The 25,710-nt window shown below is 45.7% G+C and overlaps 1 protein-coding gene across 9 annotated transcripts; it reads left to right on the top strand.

Moving 5' to 3' along the window:
* Nucleotides 1–259: 259 nt before the first annotated feature.
* Nucleotides 260–25,604, top strand: Max (MYC associated factor X). Of its 9 annotated transcripts, none has more exons than XR_593084.3 (6): nucleotides 260–533; nucleotides 1,210–1,236; nucleotides 8,952–9,059; nucleotides 22,817–22,940; nucleotides 23,401–23,501; nucleotides 24,159–24,325. XR_593084.3 is itself a non-coding variant. In XM_063262440.1 (5 exons), the coding sequence occupies exons 1-5, from the start codon at nucleotides 498–500 to the stop codon at nucleotides 23,415–23,417; spliced, it is 312 nt and encodes a 103-aa protein (XP_063118510.1). In that variant the 5' UTR covers nucleotides 260–497; the 3' UTR covers nucleotides 23,418–25,604. The 9 variants fall into 9 exon arrangements, 5 of the variants coding, with proteins under 5 accessions (XP_063118510.1, XP_063118512.1, NP_071546.1 ...); NR_177989.1 differs by having other exon boundaries at nucleotides 303–533; nucleotides 23,401–23,485; nucleotides 24,159–25,604; XM_063262440.1 differs by having other exon boundaries at nucleotides 23,401–25,604.
* The last annotated feature ends 106 nt before the right edge of the window (nucleotides 25,605–25,710 follow it).

The raw sequence follows: 25,710 nt of genomic DNA, 5'->3' as shown, positions 1-25,710 counted from the left end.
TCCTGTCTTCCCAGCAGCCTCTCCGCCGCCTGGGGAGGAAAATCTCCTGACAACTCGCGGTCTATGGACTACATCTCCCGGGAAGCACCGCGCCACTTCTCGCAGCCAACACCCGGGGCGCAGGCGCTCTGCGCTCTGTCAACAAGCGGGTCTGACGAAGACTGTGTGCGGTTCCTGATGGGATTTGTAGTTTCTCTGGCTCTCTCCCACTCGCCCATCAGACGCTCGAGGACTACAAGTCTCAGCTACCCCGGCGCGGTGAGCCCGGTCACGTGTTAGGGGGCCGATCGGGCGTGCGTGCCGCCGTTGATCCGGTGCTACAGTGAGGTGGTTGTCGCCCGTGTTGTGTGTGTGTGAGTGTGTGAGTGAGTGAGCGAGTGAGTGAGTGAGTGTGTGCGTGGGGGCACTCGGCTTGTTGTTGTCGGTGACTTCCCCCTTCCCTCCACCCCTCCCCTCCCCGGCCGCCGCTGCAGTGGCCGCTCCCTGGGCCGTAGGAAATGAGCGATAACGATGACATCGAGGTGGAGAGCGACGTGAGTCCCGGGGCTTCTTCCTTTCCGTTCGGGTTGTCAGGCGGGGACAGCGGCCAGGGCTCTCAGCCAGGCGACGGCGGGAGGGGGGCCGGGTCGCCGCCGCCTCCGTCCTCTTCCCCCGGGGCCGGGACCGCCTGCGTCGCGCTCCAGGCTCGCTCCCCTCCAGTCCTGTCCGGAGAGGCCTCCTGGGACTGAAGGTGGGAGCAGACACGCGGCCTCCGGGACCCACACATTCTCCCGTGGAGGAGGGTGTCGAGGCCTCCCTCTCCACTCTGCCGGGCTGGAGATCCCATTATCCGTCCGGATCCTGGGCAAGGAGACCAGCGCTCAGTTCTTGCTCATTGGGTCCATGATCTCCCTCCTCCGGTGACCGGTTGATCCTGGGGGTGAAGGGGCTGGGAGTGCTCTGACGCCCGAGAGGGATCGGGAAAGAGCAGACAGTGCTCCGGATCCCTCTTGTCCGGTTCGGATCCCAGAAGGAGGGGCAGCGCCTGGGACCCCCACTAGGCTACGGGTTCTCGCTGGAGAGAGTGGAAGGGAAAAGAGGGAGGGAGGGGTGTCAGGCTGACTACCCACCCGCTGCTTCCTCCGCCGCCGGCATTTTCTTTCTTATTATTGAATTCGAAGTGCGAAAATAACTTCTATATTTTCTATTTTTTTTTCTCTCTTATTCCAGGAAGAGCAACCGAGGTTTCAATCTGCGGTACGTCTCCTACTCTCCATTTCATTTTCATTTCCGTTCAGTTTTCGTTCTTTTTGGAGTCAGAGAGAAAAAGAGATCGTTCTATTACTTTTAATAGTCTTGTAAACTCCTCTTAACCGCTAAGGTGAGGTGGAGTCACTTGGGGTTGGAGGAGGGGGGCGTTGCAAATCCTCATGATTCTGGATTCTCAGGTGGTAGATTCTAGTGAGTAGGTAGGTAGCTAGGTGAGTGAGAGGAGGCCTGTGCTTCGAACTGAGTTCTGTAGTGTTCAGTGAAGGATGCAGCCGAGGCGTGTGAGAAACGAAAGAGCATTCCGAAGTGAATGGTAGTGTTATTTCAGAGCAGACTGGTCAGGTTTATTTAGGAGGTAAACTTTAAGCAGTGTCTCCATAGTTGTGTGAAGTCGCAGGCACGCATAAAGATCAATGTCTTTAGCCAAAGTCTGCTACAAAGACTGCTACAGCCCCTAGAATATAGAAAAACGCTTTATTCGCAACAACAACAATGGGAAAGAGAGGCACCAGAAGTTAAATACTGAGAGTGTCACCGCTTTTTGTGGTCTGACTTTCCGTTTGAGAAGAAAAAAAAAATTATTGCTAAGCGGCACTGTAAGAGATAGCTTCGCTGGAAGGTGATGGATGGGACTTCTTAGGATTGTGATAGTAATGGTTTTTATGGGTGTTTCTGGCTTTGAGTTGACCCTATGCTCCCTTGTGTTTGGAGTCTGAGGCTTAGGAGTAAATGGGTATAGATTAGGGAGAGAGAAAAGGAATAGACTCAGAATAAATCCAATCAGAGAAGAGAAACAAATGTAATATTTGATGATTGGAAGTGGTAAGAAAGGGGTGTAGAGTGCATTTTCCTGTGAGGGCCAGGTAATGAGCTCGTGAAGGATAGAGGGAAAGGTGAGGACTGGTGTATGCACTGAAGGATGCACACCCCTTCTGAAGTAGCCACCTAACTCTGCTGCTTGCTCCCCGAGAGTGAGCTCAGGCTGCCAGATCTTTTTTTTTACCTTCAGGGCTGAGCCATATCCCTGGAACTTCTAACTTTATGAGAAATGTTAATATGCTAGAAACACAGATTATTACTTTTTCTGGTGTGTTTATATGCATTTAATTTTTGACTGTGCTGGGAATTGAACCCAGGGCCTAAGGATGCCTTGCAACCCCTCTGCCATGGAGCTACAGCCTCAACCTACTTGATTTTTCTTTTTAATTACATTTATTTATTTAACGTGTGTGTGTGTGTGTGGGTGGGTGGGCGTGTGGGTGTGTGGTCATGCATATGTCATGGCTCTCATGTGAAGATCATAGAACAACTTGGGGGAGTCAGTTCTCTTTTCAGCACGTGGGTCTGGGGATTGAATTTAGGGTCATCAGGTTTGACTACAAAGCCTTTACCCGCTGAGCTGTCTCTTTAGCTTCAGTTATCTGATCTTTAAAATGATACGTGGAACAGCTGCTTAGGACTTGTAAAGAGTTTGCAGGATGTAACTAGGCTTGATTATTCAGGCCTGTAAACCCAGTTACTCAGAAGGTTGAGGTAGGAAGATCAAACATCCGAGCCTGCCTCTGCAATTCCTTAATACAAAAACCAACACAGCACAGAGTCCTGGGTTGTGACCCAGTGTGTAAGCCCAGGGCTTCTGAGGCTTTGGCAGAAGGGTTGCCCTGAATTTTAAGCCCACCTGGGATATAGAGTGAGTCCCAGCCTGGACTACAGCATGAGATTCTGCACAAGAATTCTCTGCTTCTGTCTCTTTTTCTGGGGAGCAGATGTGACAGCTCAAGTGTAGGACCCAGCTCCTCAGTGTTTCTGCTCTTCATTAGGGCATCAGATTGTGCAGACCCCCGAAACATCATTTGTTGGGAACTGATTGATTCTGAGTGCAGTTATCTCAGAGGTCTTAAGGATTGTTCTGAGATTCTCACTGAAGATGTTTTCTTAATGAAGCTTTACACAGTTGTCAATAGAACGTCAAATCCCTTTTGTGTCTTGTTTTTCAGCTGTTATCCTTTTTTTTCTTTTGGGAGAGGGAGGAGTCTAAGCTTTGTCCTGGAACTCACAGAGATCCATCAGCCTCAGGTTCCCGGATTAAATGGGATTTAATCAGCTGGGATTAAATGTGTGCACCACCCTGCCTGGGTACTATTCGTCTAATACTATGGACCTGGTTGTTTTCCTTTGAGCCTGTTCTATCCTTTGAGCCTGTTCTACCAAAACAACAACAAAAGCCAACTCTTCCTCCCTCTGAGTCTCTGGTTATGAGATCTGCGCAGGGCTTGATCAGGGTTAGAGGGCAAGACTCCTCTTGAACTGGAATTAGGTTTGCCTTTCAGTGAGAGATGTTTTCTTACTTTATGATAAGCAGTTATTGTAGGCTTTCTGCCTTTTAAAACATCCCTCTGGGTGTTTAATTAATCTACTTCTACAAGGCTGATCTTAACTTTGTCTACGTGTTTTAACTTTTTTTTTTTTTTTTTTGTTAAGGTGCTTAGGAATTTTTCCTTTCACTTTGGGACATGGACAATGAAATTTTTGTTGTTGCTGAAGGTTGAACCTTTGAGACCCTTTGTTTTAATTCAGTATGCTTACTTACTGAGATTTTTCTGGTAAAGTTTATCATAGCATAGACAAAAAACAGGTATATATTATAGACAGAGTGCATTGTACAACTGTCACAAATGGTCTGGGAACCGTATTCCTTCCTTTATCCCTGTGAATATCCATTTGCTTGTTGAAATTTAGTATAAATAATACATTTTTTTTCTAAAATGTGGAAAGCTATTAGGTTTTATCTTTGGAAAACCATTTTAAAAAATGGACTCTGGACAACTAGATGTTTAAGATTATAGAAAAACTTTTAAAAAGTTATTTGGAACTAAGTGTGGTAGCTCACACTTGTAATCCTAGCACTCAGGATAATTGAGACAGGAGGATTACCATGAGTTCCACCTGATCTATAGAAGCGCGAGCACGCACGCGCACACACACACACACACACACACACACACACACACACACACACACACACACACACACACACCAAGTTATTTGGGACATGTTCTGTGGGTCCTAACATGAAAAGATGATCATAGTTTCTGCAGTCAGTACAGAGTCTTCCTCATGAAGAGTGCAGGCCCTTCAGATCAGTATGGAGGGAGGCTAACGAAAGTGAAACTGATGTGGAGAGTGCTGCCCACGGAAGGGGAACAGCACTCTCCAGTGAGCAGCAGACATTAGAGGAAGTCACCCTGAACACTAGTTGCTAAACTTGATAATTGCAGAATCTCACCAGTACTTTTTTGTGGGACAGGGGGCATAGGTTGTATTTTAAAGATAAGTTTGTGAGGCACTTACTTTATGCAAGAGGTTTCTTTTGCTTTACTTCTGTTTGGATAATTTCTCTGGAAAAGAGTGAAAGTTTATGTGCAGCGTAGGATTCCTGAGTTGGTCAAGGAACCTGAGGCCTTTCTCCATATACTGTCCTTCGCTGCATCTGTGAATTCAACATGTTGCAGTTACTATACTGACTGAGGTTTAAGACAGGTTTGTGCTATTCCACTTCTAGTCCTTTCTGATTTAAAGTATTTTTGACTCCTCAGCTTTTTCCTTCTTTGAGATTGAAGTGTATTTGGGAGGAAGGGAGTTTGACCATTTTGGAGGTTCAAGTTCAGGGAACTTGTGGGTCTTCTGGGACCAAGGTATATGGTCTTTGTTTCTGCTCATCGTTGGCTTTGATGACATCAGCAGCAGCTTCTTCCCTTGCATGTGCCTGTGAGGAGAAGAGACGGTATTAAGTTTTTAAGAGTTGTTGCTTTGTCAGAAGACCGGTAGGATAAAAGAATTGATCAGGGACCCTGACCTTTCCTGGGGACAAGGGTAGGTTATAACAGGGCTTTGCTATGAAGCCTGGCCTCCCACTGCAGGGATTCTCCTGCCTCAGCCTCTCGAGTGCATGTTATCTGTATATGTTACAGGTTTATGTTATCAGGCCTGACTTCAGTGTCCTAACCAAGAAGTCCTTCCTCTTAAACAGCTAGTGTCATGGCGTGTGTGGGTTCTTTTGGCACCAAAAGATGGTAGAAACCTCAGAAGCAAATAGATTCACAGAAATGCGTATCAACTTCGAACAGAAGCGCTGGGAAACTGGAGCTAGTATCTGCCTGCTAAAGACGCCAGTGAGTGTATCTCATCTCAGGGGCCTGTTTCCTGGTCCAATTTTTGTGTTTATTAAAATGAGTTCTTTTGAGTTGAGTTGTTTTTTCTAATTCATCAAACAGAAGTAGTAAGTTTACCGCACGAGAATTTGGAACGTTCGTATTCGACATTCTTAGTGTATCAGTGGGACTGGTTGGAGCATCCTGGGACTCTGTCTTCTAAAGTGACACCTTTAAACTCCTGAAGCTTAATGTACTAAGTAGCTGCTGAAGAGGACACACTCCCTCCACGTTGGCACTGAGAAGATTCCCCGTTGTGTGGTGGAGCAGTTAGGTGCCAGGCAGCTTGCAAGAAATAGCATTCCGGAAAGCCTGTGTATCTTTAACAGTAAGGAGCTTCTTTCTCCATACTGTTTCTTTCTTTCCTGCCTTACAGGAAGTTGGGTTGCTGATTGGTGGGATGCATGAATGAAGATGCATTTTCTGTGCAATAAGCTGAAAGGAAATACTCGAGAGAGTTCCTCAATTCTGAGTGGGTCTCCTTAGCTTCTATGTCCTGTCAGTTTAGCTTACTTTCAACATTGAACTGCACTAAGCTACACATGCTTGTTAGTGTGAGAGGTGGACAAATTATAGGTGAAGCGTTAGCTTCTGTCTGCCAGCATGGAGAAGTTTGGTGGAACTGAGACTGAGTGAAAGCCTTGGCCTACACATCAAAGCTGGAAGCCATTTGGTGCAGTAGTTCCTGGTGAGCAGCTGCAGTCCACTCTGGTCTCTTACTCTGGGACATGCTGGTGAAGAAGGGCTTTCTGACAGAAACTGCAATTCTTGTGTCAAAGAGCAAGCAGTGTACAGTGTCTGCACCTGGCGATGCATAGGGAATCATTTGGGAACCTGTGACAGAGCCAAGAAGACCTCTGTGATCCATTCCACGGGTACACCAGTCCCAGTGTTTGTGCATGACCAGACACTTCCAGGGCCAGACAAGGGAGCGTGCACTCGCCTGAGTTGCTTTGTTCTGCTGCTGTTGACTGCTGTGCTGCTTTAAAAAGACAGCTCATGTGGGGATCTCCAGCACCTCGTGCTGAGCATCTCACCTGGTTTTTCTTCCCTCACTTCTGAAAGCAAGAGAAGATGGCTAACTAGGCAGTGTAATAGCTTTCCCCACTGACCCATCATACAAAGCTAGGGGGTATCAGCCTCATCTGCAGCTTAGAAATATTTTCCAGAGAGAACTCTCAGCCTTGGGTGAAGGTGTGTCAGGTTTTCCTATGCTCTGTAAGCCCTAGAAATGTCACTTAATTCAGAGTTGTCAGGAATTAGGCATGTGAGTTCGGCATGTTTTTCATGTGTGCTTGCAAATGAGGCTTGGGGAAGGGGAAAACAAATACATCCTGCGGTTCTTTGTTTAGGCATAACAGCTGAGGGGTAGACATGGCAGGAGGGCTTGGTCTAAGATTGCCCTGTTCTGCTAGTTAAATTGGGTCTGGAACCACCACAGAAATTCCATCCACTGCTTGGAGAACAACAGTCCCCAGCCCGGGCTTCCTACCCAGCAGTGGCCTGCTGCCTTTCCTAGCCCAGCCAACTTCGAACTTGGCTGGCTCCCCAGATGAGAAGCCGAGATTGCTGCTCGTGGTCTGCAGCCAAGTTCACGACAGTCTTCCAACCAAATGACTTGTCCATTTGAGTCCTCTCGGTGCTCAGCAAACAGGAGGGGTGGCACGCCTGTGGGAATGATTTTGTTGTTCGGTTAAACTGGGCTCTTTCTTGCAGCACAGGCCCACAGGGAATCGAGTCCAACTTAGTTCTGACTGCTTGGGATTTTCAGGTTCTCCCAGAAAGAAAACAGACAATTAGGATTTTATTTGTATTAACAGGAGGGATTATGGGTAACTGGGGTCACTGCTTCCGAGCACAGCTCATAAACTGGGAGGAGGGCCAGGAGTCAGGGTGATTTAGTAAACAGGAGTATCTTGGGCTGCTGCTGAAGATCAATTGATTTGCATGTAAATAGACCATCTTGGAAGTTAGAGTAAACACCAGAGGGTTAGGTAGACCCTGTCAAATGGTGGTCTTGGGTCTCTGGCACTCCTTAGGTATGGATTGTGACCAGCCAGTTTACTTGGGTCTTGATGTTTTAGTTTCCTCAAGCTGTCTCACACTGCCGTTGGAGGGTGACTGTAGTTATTGTCCCCAGTGTTGTGTAGTATCCTCGAAACTCAAGGGACCCAGCTTTTTAATTGTCCTTTCAGATTCCTCATTCTATTTTCTGTATAACTAATTGAGATTTGCTTAACAGTGAACTGACGTTAAGAAGGGTTAACTTTACAAGTCCTTAGGACAGTGGCTGTGATGGGGATTTGTATCTGATTAGCAGAACTAACTGTAGGTGAGGCCACTGAGTGATCAGGAGGAAAATGTAGACCCGAGTGAGTTACAGGCTTTAGAATTTGATAGTAGAAGAGTTTTACATCCTTTTCTTCTCGTGGCTCTTGTCTTATTTCTGTCTGACCATCTTTTCTAGAACAAGGATTCTTTGGAAGCAGCGTTAAACCAAGTTTGCGCTTGTTGCCACATTTTCAAAATTCCTGGCGCTCTGGGCTTACTCGCCAATAGATTCTTAGGCTAGCTTAGCCCAGCCTGCTCTAGTCAGGGTAAATTCTCAAGAGAGTTTGTCTATAATGCCTGAAGTATAGGTGTAGTGAAGTTCTTGCTGAAGTAGGTCCTTGAGTTCTGTGTAGAGGGAGAGGAAGCTCCTTGACAGTGCTCCCTAGCACAGTGCCCTGCCCTCTTACCCTTCCCAATTGGTTGGCAGTCCTGGCCCTTAACAGCTGACTATTTATAATTCCAAGTGGGAAAACGGGAAAGGTTAAAGGCTGGTTAGGGTATTTAGAAAACTGCCAAGTGGGCCTGCCCTGCTGCAATTGCCTGAGGGAATTTACCAAGAGCATGTGGGTGTCAGAAGGTCTGCTACCCAAGAACTAACTGCCTTTCTGGCTAAATGTAGTTGGCACTTCTGTCAGCTCTGTCATAATGACCTCAGGTGCAACTGTGTTTTCTAGAAGTTTGGTGCTCTCTTGTATGACTTGATAATTGGATATGCTAGTGACCTTTTAACAGGAGGGTGTCAGAGCAGAGCCTCAAGATGGTGGGTTCCCCATGTTTCATGGTAGAGGTAGCCATAGCTTATGAAGTACTCACTGGAGCTTTCCTTAGTTACGTTCCAACCACGGATTGGCAACTGCCCCATCATGTAGGTTGGGGACGCTTACAGGAGAGTCACACTTTGTCCCCTGAATAACTTTGATTTTACTTGTGCATGAGCTGGATTCATCGAGCTACTTTGGATGTTCCTGTTGCAAGCCTTGCTCACCCCTTTCTCCCCTTTAACAGAGCCTAATTCTGGAGACTCCTAACTGCCCACCTCACTCTATAAACTTTCCCAGTCCACTTGCCAGGGACAGCGCCGACTGCACACACTTCCAGGCTTTACCACACGTCCCTGTAAAGGAGGTGGCATTCCTAACATGCTTTTCTTCATTCTCCTAGGCTGACAAACGGGCTCACCATAATGCACTGGAACGAAAACGTAGGGACCACATCAAAGACAGCTTTCACAGTTTGCGGGACTCAGTCCCATCACTCCAAGGAGAGAAGGTAAGTTTATTGACAAAGCCAATTGGAATTTATCGGGACATCATCCCTTCTGTAAAGAAACACAGTCAGGTGGCATGGTCTCTCTTTTCTTTTTCTTTTTCCTTTTTCTTAAAATTTTGATTCTTTGGAAGATCCCTACACATCTCAATAGTTCTTGATTATCTTTAGCAAAAATAATGTCAGTTCTAACAGCTGTTTTCAAGAAATCCCTTTCAAAATTGGAGATACTGTAATTTATTACTTTTTCTTTGGTAGTGCTGGGGATTGAACCCAGGGCCATGTACATGCTAGGCAAATAAATTAGTCATTTATGACATTATTATAACTATATACTGTACTATATAACATAGTCCATAATTAGTTTGGGATCACTAAAGATTCCCCAGGCCAGCAACTCCCTAAACGTCTGTGGGAATTTCTCTTGTACGGTTCAACATTAGTACTTAGTGGAAATGAACACTTGCAAGCAGGTCTGTGAACCTGCCTGGGCACCAGTGATTTCCAGTTCTGACAGCTTCTCTTCCCAGCATATGTAAAGAGCACTGTAAGCTGTGGAACAAAAAAGTTGAGACATGTTCGTGTGAAAAGTAGTAAACCAATCATTCTCATCCTTCCTCGTATTTTCCCTGGAGAGGTAGGAACCAGCTATTTGTCTGTCTCTTCAAAAACCAAAAGCTTTGAGCAGAAACTTATGGGTTAGGGTCACTCCTTGGAATATAGAAAAGAACATTGGTTTGCAGTTAGTTCCGCCCTGGCACAGTGTAGCAACAAGCTGCTTTCTGTAGTCCCCTTGGTCAGCTTGTTTGTTTGAAAGAGCCTCACTGTGAAGTCAGACTGGCCTGAACTTGGGATTCCTCCCATCTCGCCTGTTAGCATTACAGGTGTGTGCAACAACACCTAGCTTAACAGTGTTTACTGCAGGTGACCTCACTGCTTTGATCCTGTGATAAGGGTCCTGAATTTGCTTTGTTATCCAAGATTAAGGTTTTCATGTTTATAAGAAGTTGAATAGCTATGCTTTCTATTTTGTCTCTAATGTGGCCTCCTGTGTAGTTGGAGTGTGGAGTAAGTCTAAGCTTACAGGAAAACACGAATAGGCCATGTGAATGCAGAATTACAAAACCAGAATTTGCTGTGGGTTAAGCCCACTTAGTATATACTTGATTTAATGGCCTTGAACCAAGGTACTTACCGGAATAACAGCATTCCTGAGTATAACACTGAGCACCACAGGGGATCTTTATGACTGAGGTGCACCCTTTGTGCAAAAGATTTATCTCCGATGCGTGTCTGACGGCTGGTGCTTATTCCTCCGTAGGCCACAGTGTGAGTTAGCATCACTTGGTGAGCTCATGAGCTAGAGCGGCCTTCACCTGCACCTCACATGAATGGGACGTGCTGAGGATGTGCTTCTCAGAGTGGGCAGCGGCCCGCCCACATCCCGTACCACAGGAACTGGGCGTGTGCCTGGAGTGTGCACCTGCAGCAGTCAGCCAGGTGCCTCTGAGGAAGTCTGCACAGCTCACGGGCACGGCTGCGTCTCTTCCTTACTTGGGCTGTCTTACCTTGTTAATTCTTCCTTAAGTCCTTTTAGTTTTATTATATAAGTCCTCCTGCTGCTTTTCTTTAAGGAAGTTGAAGTTTGACTTTAGTTGCTTACAAATGGGATGAATGATGAATAGTTTGTCCTTTGTGGTCCTTTTACTTTCTCTATCCAGCAAACATTCGTGGAGGCTACACATACCAGCCACTATTCTTTTTTTCTTGTTTGTTTTTTGTTTTGGTTTTTTACCAGCCATTATTCTTAGCAAGAGTAAATGGATCTTTTATTTTAGCAAGGAAATAATAGAAATTAAGAAATCACTAAAAATATGAATATTAGGTAGGCATGTTGGTAGCAAACTCCTTTAATCACAGCAATAGGAAGATCAGAGGCAGGTGGATCTCAAACTAAATGAGGCTAGTCTGGACCACATACTAAGTTTCTGGCTAGCCAGGGCTCTGTGTACACATGCTATGGAGAAAATTAAGGTGGAAGGAATGGTGGAATTTTAATCAGAACAGACAGATCTCATTGACAAGATGGCCTTTGGGCAGAATTCCTGGAAGTAAAGAACTGTCTGTCTGGTGCTGGGCGTTTGAGGCAGGAGGAAGGCCAGTGAGGAGTCTTGACCAGGCCAGAGTCGGTGAGATGATACCAGGCCCTGTGTTGTAATTTCTTGTGTTTGCATGTTTATTGAGATGGGTCTCTTGGATCACTGGCTGGCCTGGAACCCACTGCATAGTTAAAGTTGACCTTGAATTCCTCATCTTCTGCCTCCACTTCTTTTTATGTATGTGAGTACACTGTTACTGTCTTCAGACACACCAGAAGAGGGCATCAGATCTTATTATAGATGGTTGTGAGCCACCATGTGGTTGCTGGGACTTGAACTCAGGACCTCGGGAAGAGCAGTCAGTGCTCTTAACCTCTGAGCCATCTCTCCAGCCCCTGCCACCACTTCTTAAGTTCTAGGATTTGGCTTAGTTTTTTGTTTTGTTTTGTTTTAATTTGGGAAAGAACCAGATTTAATGAGCTTTTCATCAGAGCCCTAACCTTCCAGTTTCAAGATGACATTCTTCAGAGACCTCCCTGTCCTGTTTGCTCCTAACTGGCTGAGCCAGCCTCTGCGCGTGTAAGGGACAGGACTTTTCATTATTCTTCCGTCTGCCAACAGTGTCCCAGGTGCAGGGAGGCTTCAATTCCGGAACCCTTCGGTCTCTCAGACTGACTTCTCACCAAATGTCGCAATCTTCTTCTAAAATGTGGTATTGGAACCAAAGGAAATTGACTCATTCTTGATTTGAATTGCAGTAGTTAAGGTTGTGACATGTAAGTGGTCATGAAATGAATGTTCCGTGTGAGTTTTGGAGAGCTCAGCTCAGATTGTTGAGAAAGCCTTTGATCTGAGTCTCCTTTGATGTCAGCACCCTTATGTCCCAGGTGACTCTACAGTTAACATTGCCATTATGTGATATGTGTCCAAGCCTTTTTAAAAATTTTATTTGTTAGGTTTGGTTTCTTGAGATAACGTTTCATTCTGTGGCTCTCAAACTGGCTTGAATTCACAGTAATCTTTCTGTTTTAGGCTTCCAGATATTCACATGAAAAAGTGAAGCCTTTTTTTTTTTGGTTGTTTCTATTTCATGCGTGTGCATGTGTTTTTTTGTTTTTGTTTTGTTCTTCTGGAGTGGGGGTTTCTGGCTTTTGATCCAGGGTCTTACTATGTAGTCCTGGCTATCATGAAACTCAATATATAAACCAGCCTGGCTTCAAATTCAAGAGAGATCTGCTTGCCTCTGCCTCTGAAGTGCTGGGACTAAAGGCCTATGCCATAAGCCTGGCCGTGTGTGTGTGTGTGTGTGTGTGTGTGTGTGTGTGTGTGTGTGTGTGTGTGTGTGTTTACATATGCAAAGAAATGAGTTTCATCATGAGCATTCATTTTACTTTGTTCTTATTTATTTTTGAGACAGGTCTCACTATGTAGCCGCGGCTGTCCAGGAACTCACTGTAAAAACCAGGCTGGCCTTGAAATCACTAAGACCCCCCTGTCCCTGCTTTTATATAAGAGAAAATCGATATTGATTGAATTGGACCCTAACCAAAATACTTGGGAAGAGAATTTTTTTTTTTTAATTTAGTATGGGATTTTGTATAGTGTGATTAGAACTCATAATTCTGCTTAAGCCTTGAGTGCTTAGACTGCAATCCTGTTCCACTGTGTCTCACACGGAGAAATAAATTTATGTATGTATGTATGTATGTATGTATGTATGTATGTATGTATGTATTTGACAGGGTCTCATAGCTGAGGCTTGCAACCCCCTAGGTAGTCTTTGTTGACTTAGAATTTGTAGTGATCTTCCTGCCTCAGCCTCCTAAATATTGGAATGACATGACTGTGTCACCTTGTCTGGCAAGAAAGAAAAACTCCATTTATGTCTTGTTTCTTGTATTTATATGGTAAAATATGCATCACAAAGAATGCCTGTCTTCCCTAACTCCTTTACTCCTAGCACTTGGGAGTTTGAAAGAGGATGACTGTAAACTCAGGGTGCTGCTCTTTCTTACGGGAACTCAGGTTCAGTTGTCCTCTCCACAGTGATTTACAACCTCCTATAGCTTCAGTTCCAAGAGACTGACCCCTCATGAAAATAAATAGCTTTCTTTAAAAAGACAGACAGATAGAAAGGGCCAATAATCTGGAATCTGGGAGTGGTACTGAGCACCTGTAATCCCAGTACTTAGGAGACAGAGGCAGGAGGACTACAAGTTCAGAGTCATTGTCAGCGACAGTTAGGCCAGCCTGTGCTCTGTGAGAGCCTGTCTCAGATGCAGCCTTTTTTTTTTTTTTGAGGTGCTGACTGTTGTTGGGCAATCACGTTGTTGTTCCTACTCTTATCAGAAATGAGGGGCCTGCTCAAGGTCATGACCTAGTCTGTAGCAGAACAGGACTTAGGACGGGGACAGCTAAGTTCCACGTTTCCTCCATGTACTGGAGGAAAGCAGTCTGAGGGTGTCTTAAAGAAATGAAGCCTGTATAGTTGGACAGGCATGCATCACTCAAAAGCTGAGGCAGGCAGATTGCCACAGGTCTGACAACTGCCTAGGCTAGCAGTGACCTGTCTCTGGGAAACCAAGTCTCTCTCCACTCATGCTAGCAACCTTACTTAAATGCAGTAGGGCTCACAAAAAGGAAAAAAAAATAAAAACATGTGAAAGTAAAGGGGGACATTCTGGGAAGAAGGGTTCAGTGGAAGGGGTGGAGAGGTTAATGGGGGAAATGTGCTCAAAGTTCATTGTGTGTGTGTGTGTGTGTATGAAATTACATCAACAAGGAAAATCTAGCCTAAGTACTTAAATCTTGTCATTTCCTGGGAGCTTTCTTGAGATAGCTTGGGTTAATCTTAGCAGTATGCAGTTACTATGGAAATACTTGTCTAAGGTGGTTTGTTCAGGTTACATCAGAATGCAGAGTGTCGGGTCACTTCAAGTCTATAGATTGTTTCTGACTCCACCTCTCTCCACTCAGCCTTAGAAAGTGCCTCATTCCAGTCAGTGGTCGTTCAACTTTGTCATGAGCCCCGGGTTGGAGAGTGGACCTTCCTGCTCTATTGTCTTAAGGTGTTATGTTTCTCTTGTAGCTTTTGGTTTTCTCTTGTAGTTTTTCAATTGAGGGTGTATTTTAAGACAAATAGCTTTGTTCTTGGCAAATATTCAAATCCCCGTGCCATCTTACCAATATTTATGTTTGCCTGAAGACTGATGTCTGTGCTGTGCCGTCATTGGGACCCCCCAAGTCAGGGACCTGTTTCTCAGGCCTAGTGGAGAGCTCTGTCTGCTGTGGTTATGGTATCTAGGCGATGCCTCTTTCCTGTAGATGCCCTGAAAGGAAGCAACTCATCCTAGCTCCCTCATACGTCTTCTGCTGTTGGCGGATTGCCTTTGAAATGGTATAAGCCATATCCTTGTCCATTTCACCTCATTCACTTGCCAAACTCCAATTTAGTATGTGTCAGTTCCTTATAAACAGTTTCTGTGTCTTCCCCAAGGTCTTCTCATGGACCAGTCTGGTAGGGACTCGGCATTGCTTGCCTGCTTTTCCCGTCTTGATAACCGTTGTGTCATGGAAGAGTATATTTATTCACTTCCTCTTTTTTCCAGAAATGCCACTGTGAACTTCTCGGAGGTCCTCCTTGAGGTCACACTCTAGCCTCAGGATCCAGATAATGTCTGAGTCTAGGGCTGTGTCAAAGCATTGTCTCCTACCTGCATTCTACCCTAGCCAGCCTCCACCTCCAGTGTCTCTTGTCCTTAAAACACTCTTGTTCCTTTAATTCCAGGGCCTCCATTGGCTCTCCTCTGTTTTAGTAGTTACCAGGCCCAGCCCTGCTTAGCTTTCAAAGTCTGCTGGGATCTCTGTTTCTGAACTTAATTCTATGCCTAAAGGTGATCCTTCTTGAGGAACATCCCCAGTCCTTACCGAGCCAGGGGTGGGGCTTTCCTTTGGAGAACTAGGAGGCTTATCCTTTCTCCTTTCCTGAGATCGAGAGAGGTAGAGGCTGGTCTAGATCTTCCCTTTAACATCATTACTCTTTCTTTTTTGTCTATGGACAAACTTTTTAAAAATGGGAAGAACAGAACAGGTCTTTGTCTTTCTCCAGCATAGCTACAACTTCCCTTTCTCCTGAGATTCTTGGATAGTCACTGTCTGGTAAACATTAATGTGAGCCACAAACATATCTAAGTAGAGTTTAATGTAAATACAGTTTGTCTTTATTAGAAGATTCTACTAAAAACTAACTAATGCCCAGCGGCCAGAGCAGCAGTGTGAGCTTGAGGTGCTGAGCTGGACCCCAGGAGCCACGTCCAAGTATAAGCAGTAACTCCTTGTAATCCTTGCCCTCCGTCTGTGAGATGAGAGGCGAAAACAGTATAATGTCATTATACTTTAACTGTTAAAAATAAAATTTAAAAATGTAAAGCAATGGACTAAAATATACAATTTCTGCATTCAAAATTATTTAATACTATTTTTTTGTTTGCACTGTCCTTTTTCTCTTTTAGAGTGAGAGGTTTCGGGAGGAGGGGGGATTATTTTGTTTTGGTTTGGTTTTGAGACAGGGTCTCAGTCAAGCCATCCTCAAACTGTGCTGAGATTAGACTTAAACTCCTGATCTTCCTGCCTTCAACTTCCAGAATTCTGGGATTACAGGTGTGTCCCACCATGCCCAGTCCCTATTTATTTATTTTACTAAGTATTAAAAATATTACACACACACACACACACACACACACACACATATGTCACTGCAGTTCAAACAGATCGTTAGTGAGCTGTGTGGCTAATATGGGATCACACTGAATAATGAAGTAAACTTTACTCCCTGTGTTGCCCTTCAATTTAATGTGATTGAAGTGGAGCCACCTTAAAGTTAATGTCAGACTTGTCTCATTTTTCTCCTCTATAAACTATTATTTTAATTTTCAACCCAGAGGCTGTAGATGTGGCTCGATAGGAGAGCTTGCCTAACACACCTGACATTCTGGATTCATCCCCAGCACTGTATAACCATTGTACTTACCTGTAACCTAGCACTTGGGGTCAGCCTCAATTTAATGTGTTTGAGGCTCTCCTGGGCTACATGAGAATCCCCACTCCTAATGCATATAGAGTTGATAAAGTCTAAGAAAGAAGCAAGGGCATCCTGTTGCTTTGTTTTGGTCTAACTGTGAGTACCTCAGGAGCTAATGAAGGGTACTAGCCACTGACTGTGCTCTGCGCTGCAAAGATCTGGGGGGAGGGTTTTAGGCTCATTCTCTCTGTGCTTTCTGGAGTCTTTCTCTAGTTTGTCTGTCTCTGTTTCAACATCACTGGACCTTAGAGGAAGATTAACTTAGTAGGCGAGAAACTAGTAATTGGGGCTGGAGAGATGGCTCAGTGGTGAAGAGCTCTTACTGCTCTTCCAGAGGTCCTGAGTTCAATTCCCAGCAACCACATGGTGGCTCACAACCATCTGTAATGGGATCCAATGCCCTTTTCTGGTGTGTCTGAAGATAGTGACAATGTACTTACATATATAAAATAAATAAAATCTTTAAAAAAAAAAAAAAAGAAAGAAACTAGTAATTACTTTAAAATTTTGTTTATTACCTTTGAAGACAAATGCATTTGCACATGTTGTTACTCAGTAGATCTGTTTCTTCTTGAGGGAACTATATGCTGTACTAGTTCTTCATGAACAGTTTGATGGAGAGTACCGTGCCTTCTCTAAGGGTCCCTACGACCTGTAAGGTTTGAAAATGACCTTTGACCCTTAATCCAAAGCCTTGCAGGGTCTGTCGTCTCTGCCCTGCCTCAGTTAGCCAAGTCTGCCAAGAGCCTGGAAGCATTAAGCCTAGAAGGAATGGCACAGGCTGACCTCCCTTGCTGGCCTCTGTTTTAGTGTAAACTACTTTAAAAGACACCCACATTTGTTGTGCACGTTTGCAAATTTTCATTTCCAAAAAGTGGCTTACTCAACAGAAATGTATACCAGATTTGCCTGCCTCTTCCCCCACCTAAGGCTCTTCAAGACAGGGTCTTACTTTGAAGACCAGCCTGGCCTTGAGCTCACATTTGTTCTTCCTCAGCCTCCCAAATGTTGGCATTATAGCAAGTACAGTGGCCCACCATGCATGCACAGCGAGCATCTGGCTGGGGCTAGGGATGAGTGTAGCTGCTGGGCTTTAGGCTCTCCGGGAAGGGCAGAGGTGTTCCCAATGTTGCTAACGATGTTAATCTGGACCTATTATGCTCTCTCTACCTTGCCTCTTGCCCCTATTGTCTAAACCAATTTGGCATTTTTACAAAAATGTGTGGTGAGATAGGAAGGTGGAGCTGTGGGACTTTTGTTAAACATTGTGCGGGCAGCAGGTGGTGGCCAGGAGAGACAGTGTTTGGGAGTTGGTTCTCTTTACTGAGCTCCAGTCACTGCCATCTCCCCGGCCCTGTCTGAAGACTGGAGAACCACTGTCTCATGACTTACTAGCCTTGGCCTGGCTGTTGATGAAGCTCAGGAATCTTGTGAGTCTTAAGATTCTAGTTAGCATCAGCTTCTTTTGAGGCCTTTGAGGCCTTTTGTGAAATTTTTGCCAAGGCACATGGATAGGTTGCTGTTTTTGGAGAAAGGCGTGTACCTCTAGAAATGATTGACCCCTTCAGGCCACCTGCTGTCAAACCTGGAGTCTTCTCCTTTGTATCTTGTGGTTTTCCCCCTTTCGGTCTCTAAGCGGCAGGGAAGCCAACAGCACTATGGGAGATAGATAACTCTTCAGGCTCTTCCTCACCCGGCATTTCTTCTCTGCTAGGAGCCTGTTTAGGTCTCACCTGTGGAAAACTATGTTCCTTGATGTTATTACTATTACAAGCTGGTGGTTGTTACTGTTTGTTTGTTTGATTGATTGATTTTATGTCTCACTTTTTAACCAAAAAGACTAGTCTTCAGCCATTGTTTTTCGGCCCAGGCCTGTGCCTGTATACAGCTTGACTCTACTTTGAGGAAACCACCTTCACCGGGGTTGTCCTTGAAGGCAGATCAATGGTTCTCCCCAAGTCCTGTCCTCATCTTTGTTTTTTTCTCTCCATGGTAACTCTGTCTGCAGTTCTCTTGACCTTTTAAAATTAGTGCTACAACTGCCTCTGTTCCTAAAATATGAGTATATCTGAGACGTGGCAAATTCTGACTGTTGCCAACGAGTTAACTAATATCCAATAAGACAGAGCTTTGCACATCAGTTTCTCCACACAAAGGTTCTGTGGAGTGCCTGGCACCCAGTACTCTCTGTGTGAGCTGCTGCTGTTTCTGTTCACTGGCTATTCTTTTTTTTTTTTTTTTTTTTTTTTTTAAGATTTATTTAGTTTTAGATACGTGAATACACTGTTGCTATCTTCAGACACATCAGAAGTGGGCATCAGATCCCATCACAGATGGTTGTGAGCCACCATGTGGTTGCTGGGAATTGAACTCAGGACCTCTGGAAGAGCAGACAGTGCTCTTAACCGCTGAGCCATCTCTCCAGCCCGTCACTGGCTATTCTTACTCCTGTGTTTAAACATGGGTTTGCAAGAAGAACTGGTAAGGCTGCTCACCATCTCGCTGTGGCTCTTCATGCTGCTGTGTATGTATATCACAGCTAACCGTTTTGGTCCCTGTAGTCACAATCTGTCCTGTCCCACAGCTCTGTCCAACCTGGTCAGAAGAGGCATGTCTACTCAGAGAGGTAGAATTGGTGCTTTCTAAACATTAAAAACTCACCCAGGTGCTTACTAAGGCAGTGGTTGATCTGTGGGCACATTGACTTACCAGGCACCGCGTGGTCACAGGACTCACGTGAACAGTCAGTTGACTCAGCTGACTGAGAGCCTTTTCAGAAAGCAGAAACTGAAAACCCAGGGCCATTCCATAGTCCATGCCATAAATCCCAGGACCTTTATGTTTATTGTACGAGTACTATGAACTCATAAAGGCCGGGAAGGGCCCTCTACACACCATACAGTTGTGGCTGCGTATGTAGTCTTGTGGTTTGAAGAGGTGAGAGACATTGATTGCAGAGGAATCTGGCATTTTCTGACTTTAACCTTTTGTTTCTCTTCCCTGGGGTGGGTGGAAATGTCATATTCTGTGGCATTTTGTTTCGTGTGTGTGTGTTTTAACTTTTCAGCCTTTTAAAAATTATTCTATGGGCTGGAGAGATGGCTCAGCGGTTAAGAGCACCCGACTGCTCTTCCAGAGGTCATGAGTTCAATTCCCAGCAACCACATGGTGGCTCACAACCATCTGTAAAGAGATCTGATGCCCTCTTCTGGTGTGTCTGAAGACAGCTACAGTGTACTTATATATAATAAATGAATAAATAAAAAAAATTTAAAAATTATTCTATATATATGAAGCTCATTGTTGCTATTTTCAGACACACCAGAAAACAGCATCAGATCCTATTACAAATGGTTGTGAGCCACCATGTGGTTGCTAGGATCTGAACTCAGGACCTTTGAAAGAGCAATCAGTGCTCTTAACCACTAGGCCATCTCTCCAGCCCCCTAGACTTCTTGAGTATATTAAAAAGGACAAAATAAAGTAAACCTGACCATTTTCTGAGACTGTTTATTGGCCAGGGGCAGCCTGTTCATGTGACGAAGGCACTTCTACTTTAGCAGTGGCTAGAAGGAGGGCTGTCTTGTGTTTAGCCTTGGGGAGGCCTTGAACACTGGATTTAAAAGTCAGCTGGCTGCAGTAGTGCACACATTTGATCCCAGCACTCAGGAGGTAGAGAAGTTTGAGGCCAGCCTGGTCTACAGAATGAGTTCCAGGACAGCCACGGCTACACAGTAGTAAGACCCTATCTCAAAATTTTTTTTAATTAAAAACAAAAACAGACCAGTGTTCTTTGAGGACCTCATTCCCAAAGCACTGTTCTGAGCCTTTATAATCCATCTTCACTGAAAACTCCTGTGAGTGAAACCACCATCACCTAGAGGCCCCTCTGGCTTGCTGTGCCCGCCTCTCACTTCACCTCTAGGTGCTGATTTCGAGGTTTCCATTGTAAGTACCTGAAAGAGAGGCTGGGAAGGCACAGGCTGCTCAGCACCAGACGTCTGCAAGCCTCCCCTCATCCCAGATGCATGTGCTCTGTTCAGAACTAAGGGCCTTTTTGGGAACTGTTAGGAAAATACCTTTGAACAGGTAAATTTAAAAAGAGGTGGTACACACTTATTTGTAATCCCAGCACTTGGACTGAATCAGGAAAATGAGAGTTTCCAATTACATCTGGACTCAGTGAGTGAGACAGAGGTGTGCACAGGGCTTTGTCAGGGATGGAGAGGGTGGAGGACTTGTGGGCAGTAAGGGCAGCTGTGGACATGCATGTCTACAGTACAAATAGGGAATACAACTCCGTCTGCTGAACCCCCTCCTGCCAGCACCATTCTCCGCAAAGCAGCTTCAGTGACAGTCTATCAAAGTGGCAAGACATTTATTTTTATTAGTCCCTACTAATTAAGTGCACCCTCCCCATTTTGCCATCTCTGCCCTCAGAAGGGTCTTTGAAGAGATGGAAACCATTGAGGTGTCCATTGCTGGGTCTCCTCATTACATTTACACAGGCTGGCCACTCAGCTGAAGAAACACATTGAGCTTCCCCACCTCATACCCTGTGCTGCTCTGCCCTTGGTCTAACACAGTTAGTTCACTGCTTCATCTGGAGCATGAGCAGTGTGCAACACTGAGGCCGGCGTCTACCACATGGTGGGTTGTCACTCCCAGGAACTGCCTCTTCGGTGACACTTATAATCTGTCAGCACACTTGTCAGCACTGCCTGTGGCTTGTCTGCATATAGATAATACTTATCTTCTCACTAGACAGTAAGCCTATGGGCAAAGAAACTGGGACTATACGTTTTGTTTCTCCACAGTGTATGCCTTGCACATAACTCTTACAGATAAAATGAATGAATGAATGAATGTGAATGATCTCCCCTTGAGCACATCACCTTGAGGGTACTATAAGAGGAAAACCTGGGAATTGTAAATGGCTGGTAAAAATTTAGGCCTTGTACACCTCACCTCGTCTGCCCTAAGGTCTGTAAGTTGATCATTAGAAATGTTTTAATGTGAGGAAATTGAGGTTTGCTAGTTTGAATACTGGTATGTTCTTTGCCTTCCCCTCGCTGATTCTGGTTGTTTCTGAGCACTGGACTGGAAAGCAGAATTGTCAAGAATGACCCTTTTGAGGGCAAAGCTTTTGAATGCTTGGCCTCTGGAAGGGACACTAGACTTGAGGGCTACTCCACTGCCCTGTTTTGGGCTTATATGCATAGCAGTTGTGTTGAGCTGGTACCCTTGCTCTAACCCTGCCCATATGTGTAACCTAGTAGGAACCTTCCTTCCAACAAGTGCGATTCTGGGGGCACAGGGCACAGTGCATGCAGAGTAACCTGCTGCCCACTTTTTGGCCTATTTATTAACCTGGTTCCCTGATGAGCCAGGCCCACACCACACCACCTGCTCTAATTGTACAGGTGTGGCTGTTTCCTGGGATGTCTCAATTACATGTCCTTCCTGTGTTGACATCAAGGGCTTACAGCTTTCTCTTTAGACAGGAGGTAAAAATGGTGAAACAACAGGAACATTGTTCAGTTGAGCTACTGACCGATTGATAGTCTGAAGGTTTGGTGAAGTCTAAGACTGTAATGAAAAGTGTGCCCACTTTCATTCCAAGCCAATGCTATGCCAGCCCTTGATCTTGTCATGCTATGGCCAGGCCCGAGCAAAGTCAGTGTGGCCTGAGCTTTTTTTTTTTTTTTTTTTTTTCCGTTATTTCAGATGCAGTTGAGCTGCATCCAGTATACAGAAATCCCTGGGTTTCATCCAGATCACCATATACAGCTGGGAGTAGTTATCCCAGCACTTGGAAGCTGGAGTGGTATACTTAGTACAGTACGTAGTGAGTTCAAGACCAGCCTGTCTCGGGCATGGACAAGCTGAAGACTTTAAAGCAAACTAAAGAGCCAGAGGGTTGAGAGTGTAGCTCATGGCTGCGATCCCAGTACTTGGGGGTCCTGCGGCCTACCTGGCCTTTTTTTTTTTTTTTTTTTTTTTTGAAAGATTTATTTAGTATTATAGTTATATAAGTACACTGTAGCTATCTTCAGACACACCAGAAGAGGGCATCAAATCTCATTACAGATGGTTGTGAGCCACCATGTGGTTACTGGGGTTTGAATTCAGGGCCTTTGGAAGAGCAGACAGTGCTCTTAACCACTGAGCCATCTCTCCAGCCTCTGCCTCGCCTTAAAGCCCTGTTTCAAACAAATAAAAACTATAAGAAAAAGATCCAGAGGGGATGAGAGAAGTTCAATAGTTGGATAGACTCTAAGCCCAGGCCTTCCCAGACCAGCTGGTGGTTTTAAATAAGCCAGTGTGGCTCTCTTGAGCCCTGGGTTCCTGGTAGAGCTCCTGAGTCTCCGTGTAGGTAAGTTCTGTGAGTTGCTTGACACTTTGGATAAAGACCACAGTTAACCTCTACTCTTTCCTCAGCCTTTTCCATCATGGCCACCATCCTGTTTCCAGCCTTTCTTTCCCTCATGCTGTTGCCAGAGAAGGGCATGGTTCTCTTGCTATGTAAACTTAGTCTTTATTTTGTTCTTTTTTTAAAAATCTTTCTCATATTGCAACAGGCATCCCGGGCCCAAATCCTAGACAAAGCAACAGAGTATATCCAGTATATGCGAAGGAAAAACCATACGCACCAGCAAGACATTGATGACCTCAAGCGGCAGAATGCTCTTCTGGAGCAACAAGGTGAGCAGGCAAGCTCGTGGGGCAGCTGGCCCTGCTGTGCCCCGGCCAGGCTGGGGCTTTCACAAAACCTGAGCCTTCCGTCAGAGCTAGAGGACCATGCCTCAGAAGCATCCTCAGCCCTGAGTGTTAGAGCCATCCTGAGGAAGGACCAGACCCTCCAGTGAGGAGATGGAGGAGCTAGGGGATTGAACATCCAAAGGCTTGTATCTTTTCTGGCCTGATCTCTCCCTTTCTTGGGGCTCAGGTTCTTTGCCTACAGTAAGGGTCACACCTGGTGTCAGGTATCTGAACAGAGCTTTGAGGTCCTTGCAGTAGAATGTGCCATGTAAGTACCAGAGTCTCCAGGAGTTCAGGGACAGTGAGCCCTCCCCCTTGTCAATAGTAGTCCAATCAGGGCAGCCTATGGGCCAGGCCCCTGCTGTTCTCCAATGCTCACACCCGCCTTTTCCTACAACCACAGGGGAAAGCGAGAGCTGATCAAGTTCTTTGTTCCTGGGGAATTCACTTCTCTTCCTCCCTCATGGAAGATGCAAGTAAAAGGAAATGCAAGTAACCACCTGGGTTAGAACATCTCACATAAAATAACATGAAGGGTTAATCCTCCAGGCTCAAGCTGAGCTGAACCAAGGGATGGGCAGTGGGCGGCGGCAGCGGGTTGGATGATGGGCCAAGCAGCCTGCATGTAGGGGTGTCTGTTGGAAGGCCCAGGTATTTTGTGTGTATTGGTGACTTGCTTCCAAGTGTCCAGCTTGTCATTCCAAGTGGATTTTGTTCATGAGAGCCAAGCCAAAAGTTTTCTTTGACCCAATCTGTTGTGTCATCCTCTCCTGCTATCATTGGGCCTTCACCTTCACAGAGCCTAGCATTGCTGGGCTAGCTTCTTCTCTGTCATTGCATTGCTCAGTCCAACAGGGAACTCTTGCTCTGGTCTCTATGCTGGGTCCATGGCAGGACGGTGTCTCATCACAAGCCTTCTCTTCAGGGTGGTATGGCTGAGGCTGGCCATGTCTGCTGGGCCCCCAAGCCCATCTGGGAAAGGAAAAGGGGAAACGGAAGTGTGCAGGTGGAACAGCCACCAGAAGGGAGTGACTTCTGAGCCACCCTGTGCCTTGGGGGCCAGCAAGCAAACCCTTAGGAAGAACAGGCTGGACCCTGAGTCTGAGACTTGGTTGCTCCGGATCTCCAGAAGGGTAACATGCTCCCTTGGTTGCCTTTTAGTCCGTGCACTGGAGAAGGCAAGATCAAGTGCCCAACTGCAGACCAACTACCCCTCCTCAGACAACAGCCTCTACACCAACGCCAAGGGCGGCACCATCTCTGCCTTCGATGGGGGTTCAGACTCCAGCTCAGAGTCCGAGCCTGAGGAGCCCCAGAACAGGAAGAAACTGCGGATGGAGGCCAGCTAAGCCATGCGGGGCAGGCCAGCGAGAAACTGTCTGCTCACCCGTTGCAGCCTCCTTCAGTTCATCACTAGAACCCTCAGAACCATTGAGAAGACTCTTTTCCTTTTCTCTCTATTAATTGTTATTTTGCATAGAAGCTCTTGGACAACAGCTCTCACCCCCTGCCCTGTGTCCACTATTTTTAAACGTATGCCCTTCAGGGGTTCCTGTCCCCACCAGAAATTTTAAACCAAAACACCCTAACTTGGCAGCTCTTTCTGTGGAGGACAGACGGCCGGCCAGACCTCTGAGTACATGGTGTCCTGCCCACCCTACCAGCTCCTCCAGCCCTCAGAGCATGTGCCTGGAGGACGCCTGCTCTGCTAGGCTCTCCTCCCAGCCCCCTCACCTCTGTTTGGTGGACTTTGTGAATCTCTGAACTGCTCTACTTTGACAAGATGACCAGATTGGAGTAATCAGAATGAACCCCCTCTCCTTTGTAAGGATTATTTTTGGAAAAGCGGTCTCTCCTGTTGAAAGACCAGATTCTTGAAGAAGTTTGTGTGGTAGAGAAGGAAAGCGGCGACAGCTTTGCAGCACCTTGGCACAGTCACTCTTCAGCTGTTTAAGCCTGCCCAGCCAGCCTTCCAGAAGGCCACGCGACGCTGGTATGTATAGGAGACAGCAGCAGTGAAACGGCTCCCAGGAGTGGGGTGGCTACTGTGGGTGGGCTGGGAGGGAGTTGTAGGTGGGGTAGAGGTTTTGTATTAAGGGCCAGTGATGATGTTTTGATATTTATTTCCTGCTACTGAAATTTGAATCTGAATGAAATGCCCCTATTTCTGATGATGTCGATATTGTAAAGCGACAGATTCATAAAGTAATGATCAAATCTTCACTTCTGTGTGTATTTCTAAGAAACAGAGCCAACTCTTTTATATGTAAACACCAAGAGCGACTTACCTGGTACTAAACCCACAGCCCAGCCCTCCTTCCTTCCTCCTGTCCTGGAATTGTCGCCACTGTGTGATCCGGCCCTGGCTCTGACTGTGGTCAGCAGATCCCAGTGAAGGGTTTCTCGTCTTTAGGCTTCATTTCTTTGTCTTTTTCCTACTCTGTTGCCAGCATTTGCTGATTTCTAGTGTATACTTTGTAGTCTCAGTCGGTGTTGATTCCATTCCGTGGAAATAAAAGTATGTTGTACATACTGCCCAAGAATCTCCCTGCAAGTTAAGGCTCCCCCTTTACTATAAGAATATAAATAAAGACTTATTTTATCCTTGTTGGTAGTGGTGTCTTCTTACCCCTGCAGTGGACAAGACAGTTGAGGGAAGATCCTTTCGGGAGGCTACTGGGCCTCTGTGGAAACTTGAAAGAGAAGCAGAGAT

The sequence above is a fragment of the Rattus norvegicus genome, chromosome 6 (assembly GCF_036323735.1).
Source record: "Rattus norvegicus strain BN/NHsdMcwi chromosome 6, GRCr8, whole genome shotgun sequence".
Taxonomy (NCBI): Eukaryota; Metazoa; Chordata; class Mammalia; order Rodentia; family Muridae; genus Rattus; species Rattus norvegicus.
This window is presented reverse-complemented; position numbering and strand designations above follow the sequence as displayed.

Excerpts from the sequence above, each read along its gene's own strand:
- Max (NM_022210.2), top strand. The coding sequence starts at position 498 with ATGAGCGATAACGATGACATCGAGGTGGAGAGCGAC. Across the intron at positions 534-1,209 it reads ACATCGAGGTGGAGAGCGAC|GAAGAGCAACCGAGGTTTCA; the intron begins GTGAGTCCCGGG and ends CTCTTATTCCAG. Across the intron at positions 9,060-22,816 it reads CATCACTCCAAGGAGAGAAG|GCATCCCGGGCCCAAATCCT; the intron begins GTAAGTTTATTG and ends ATATTGCAACAG.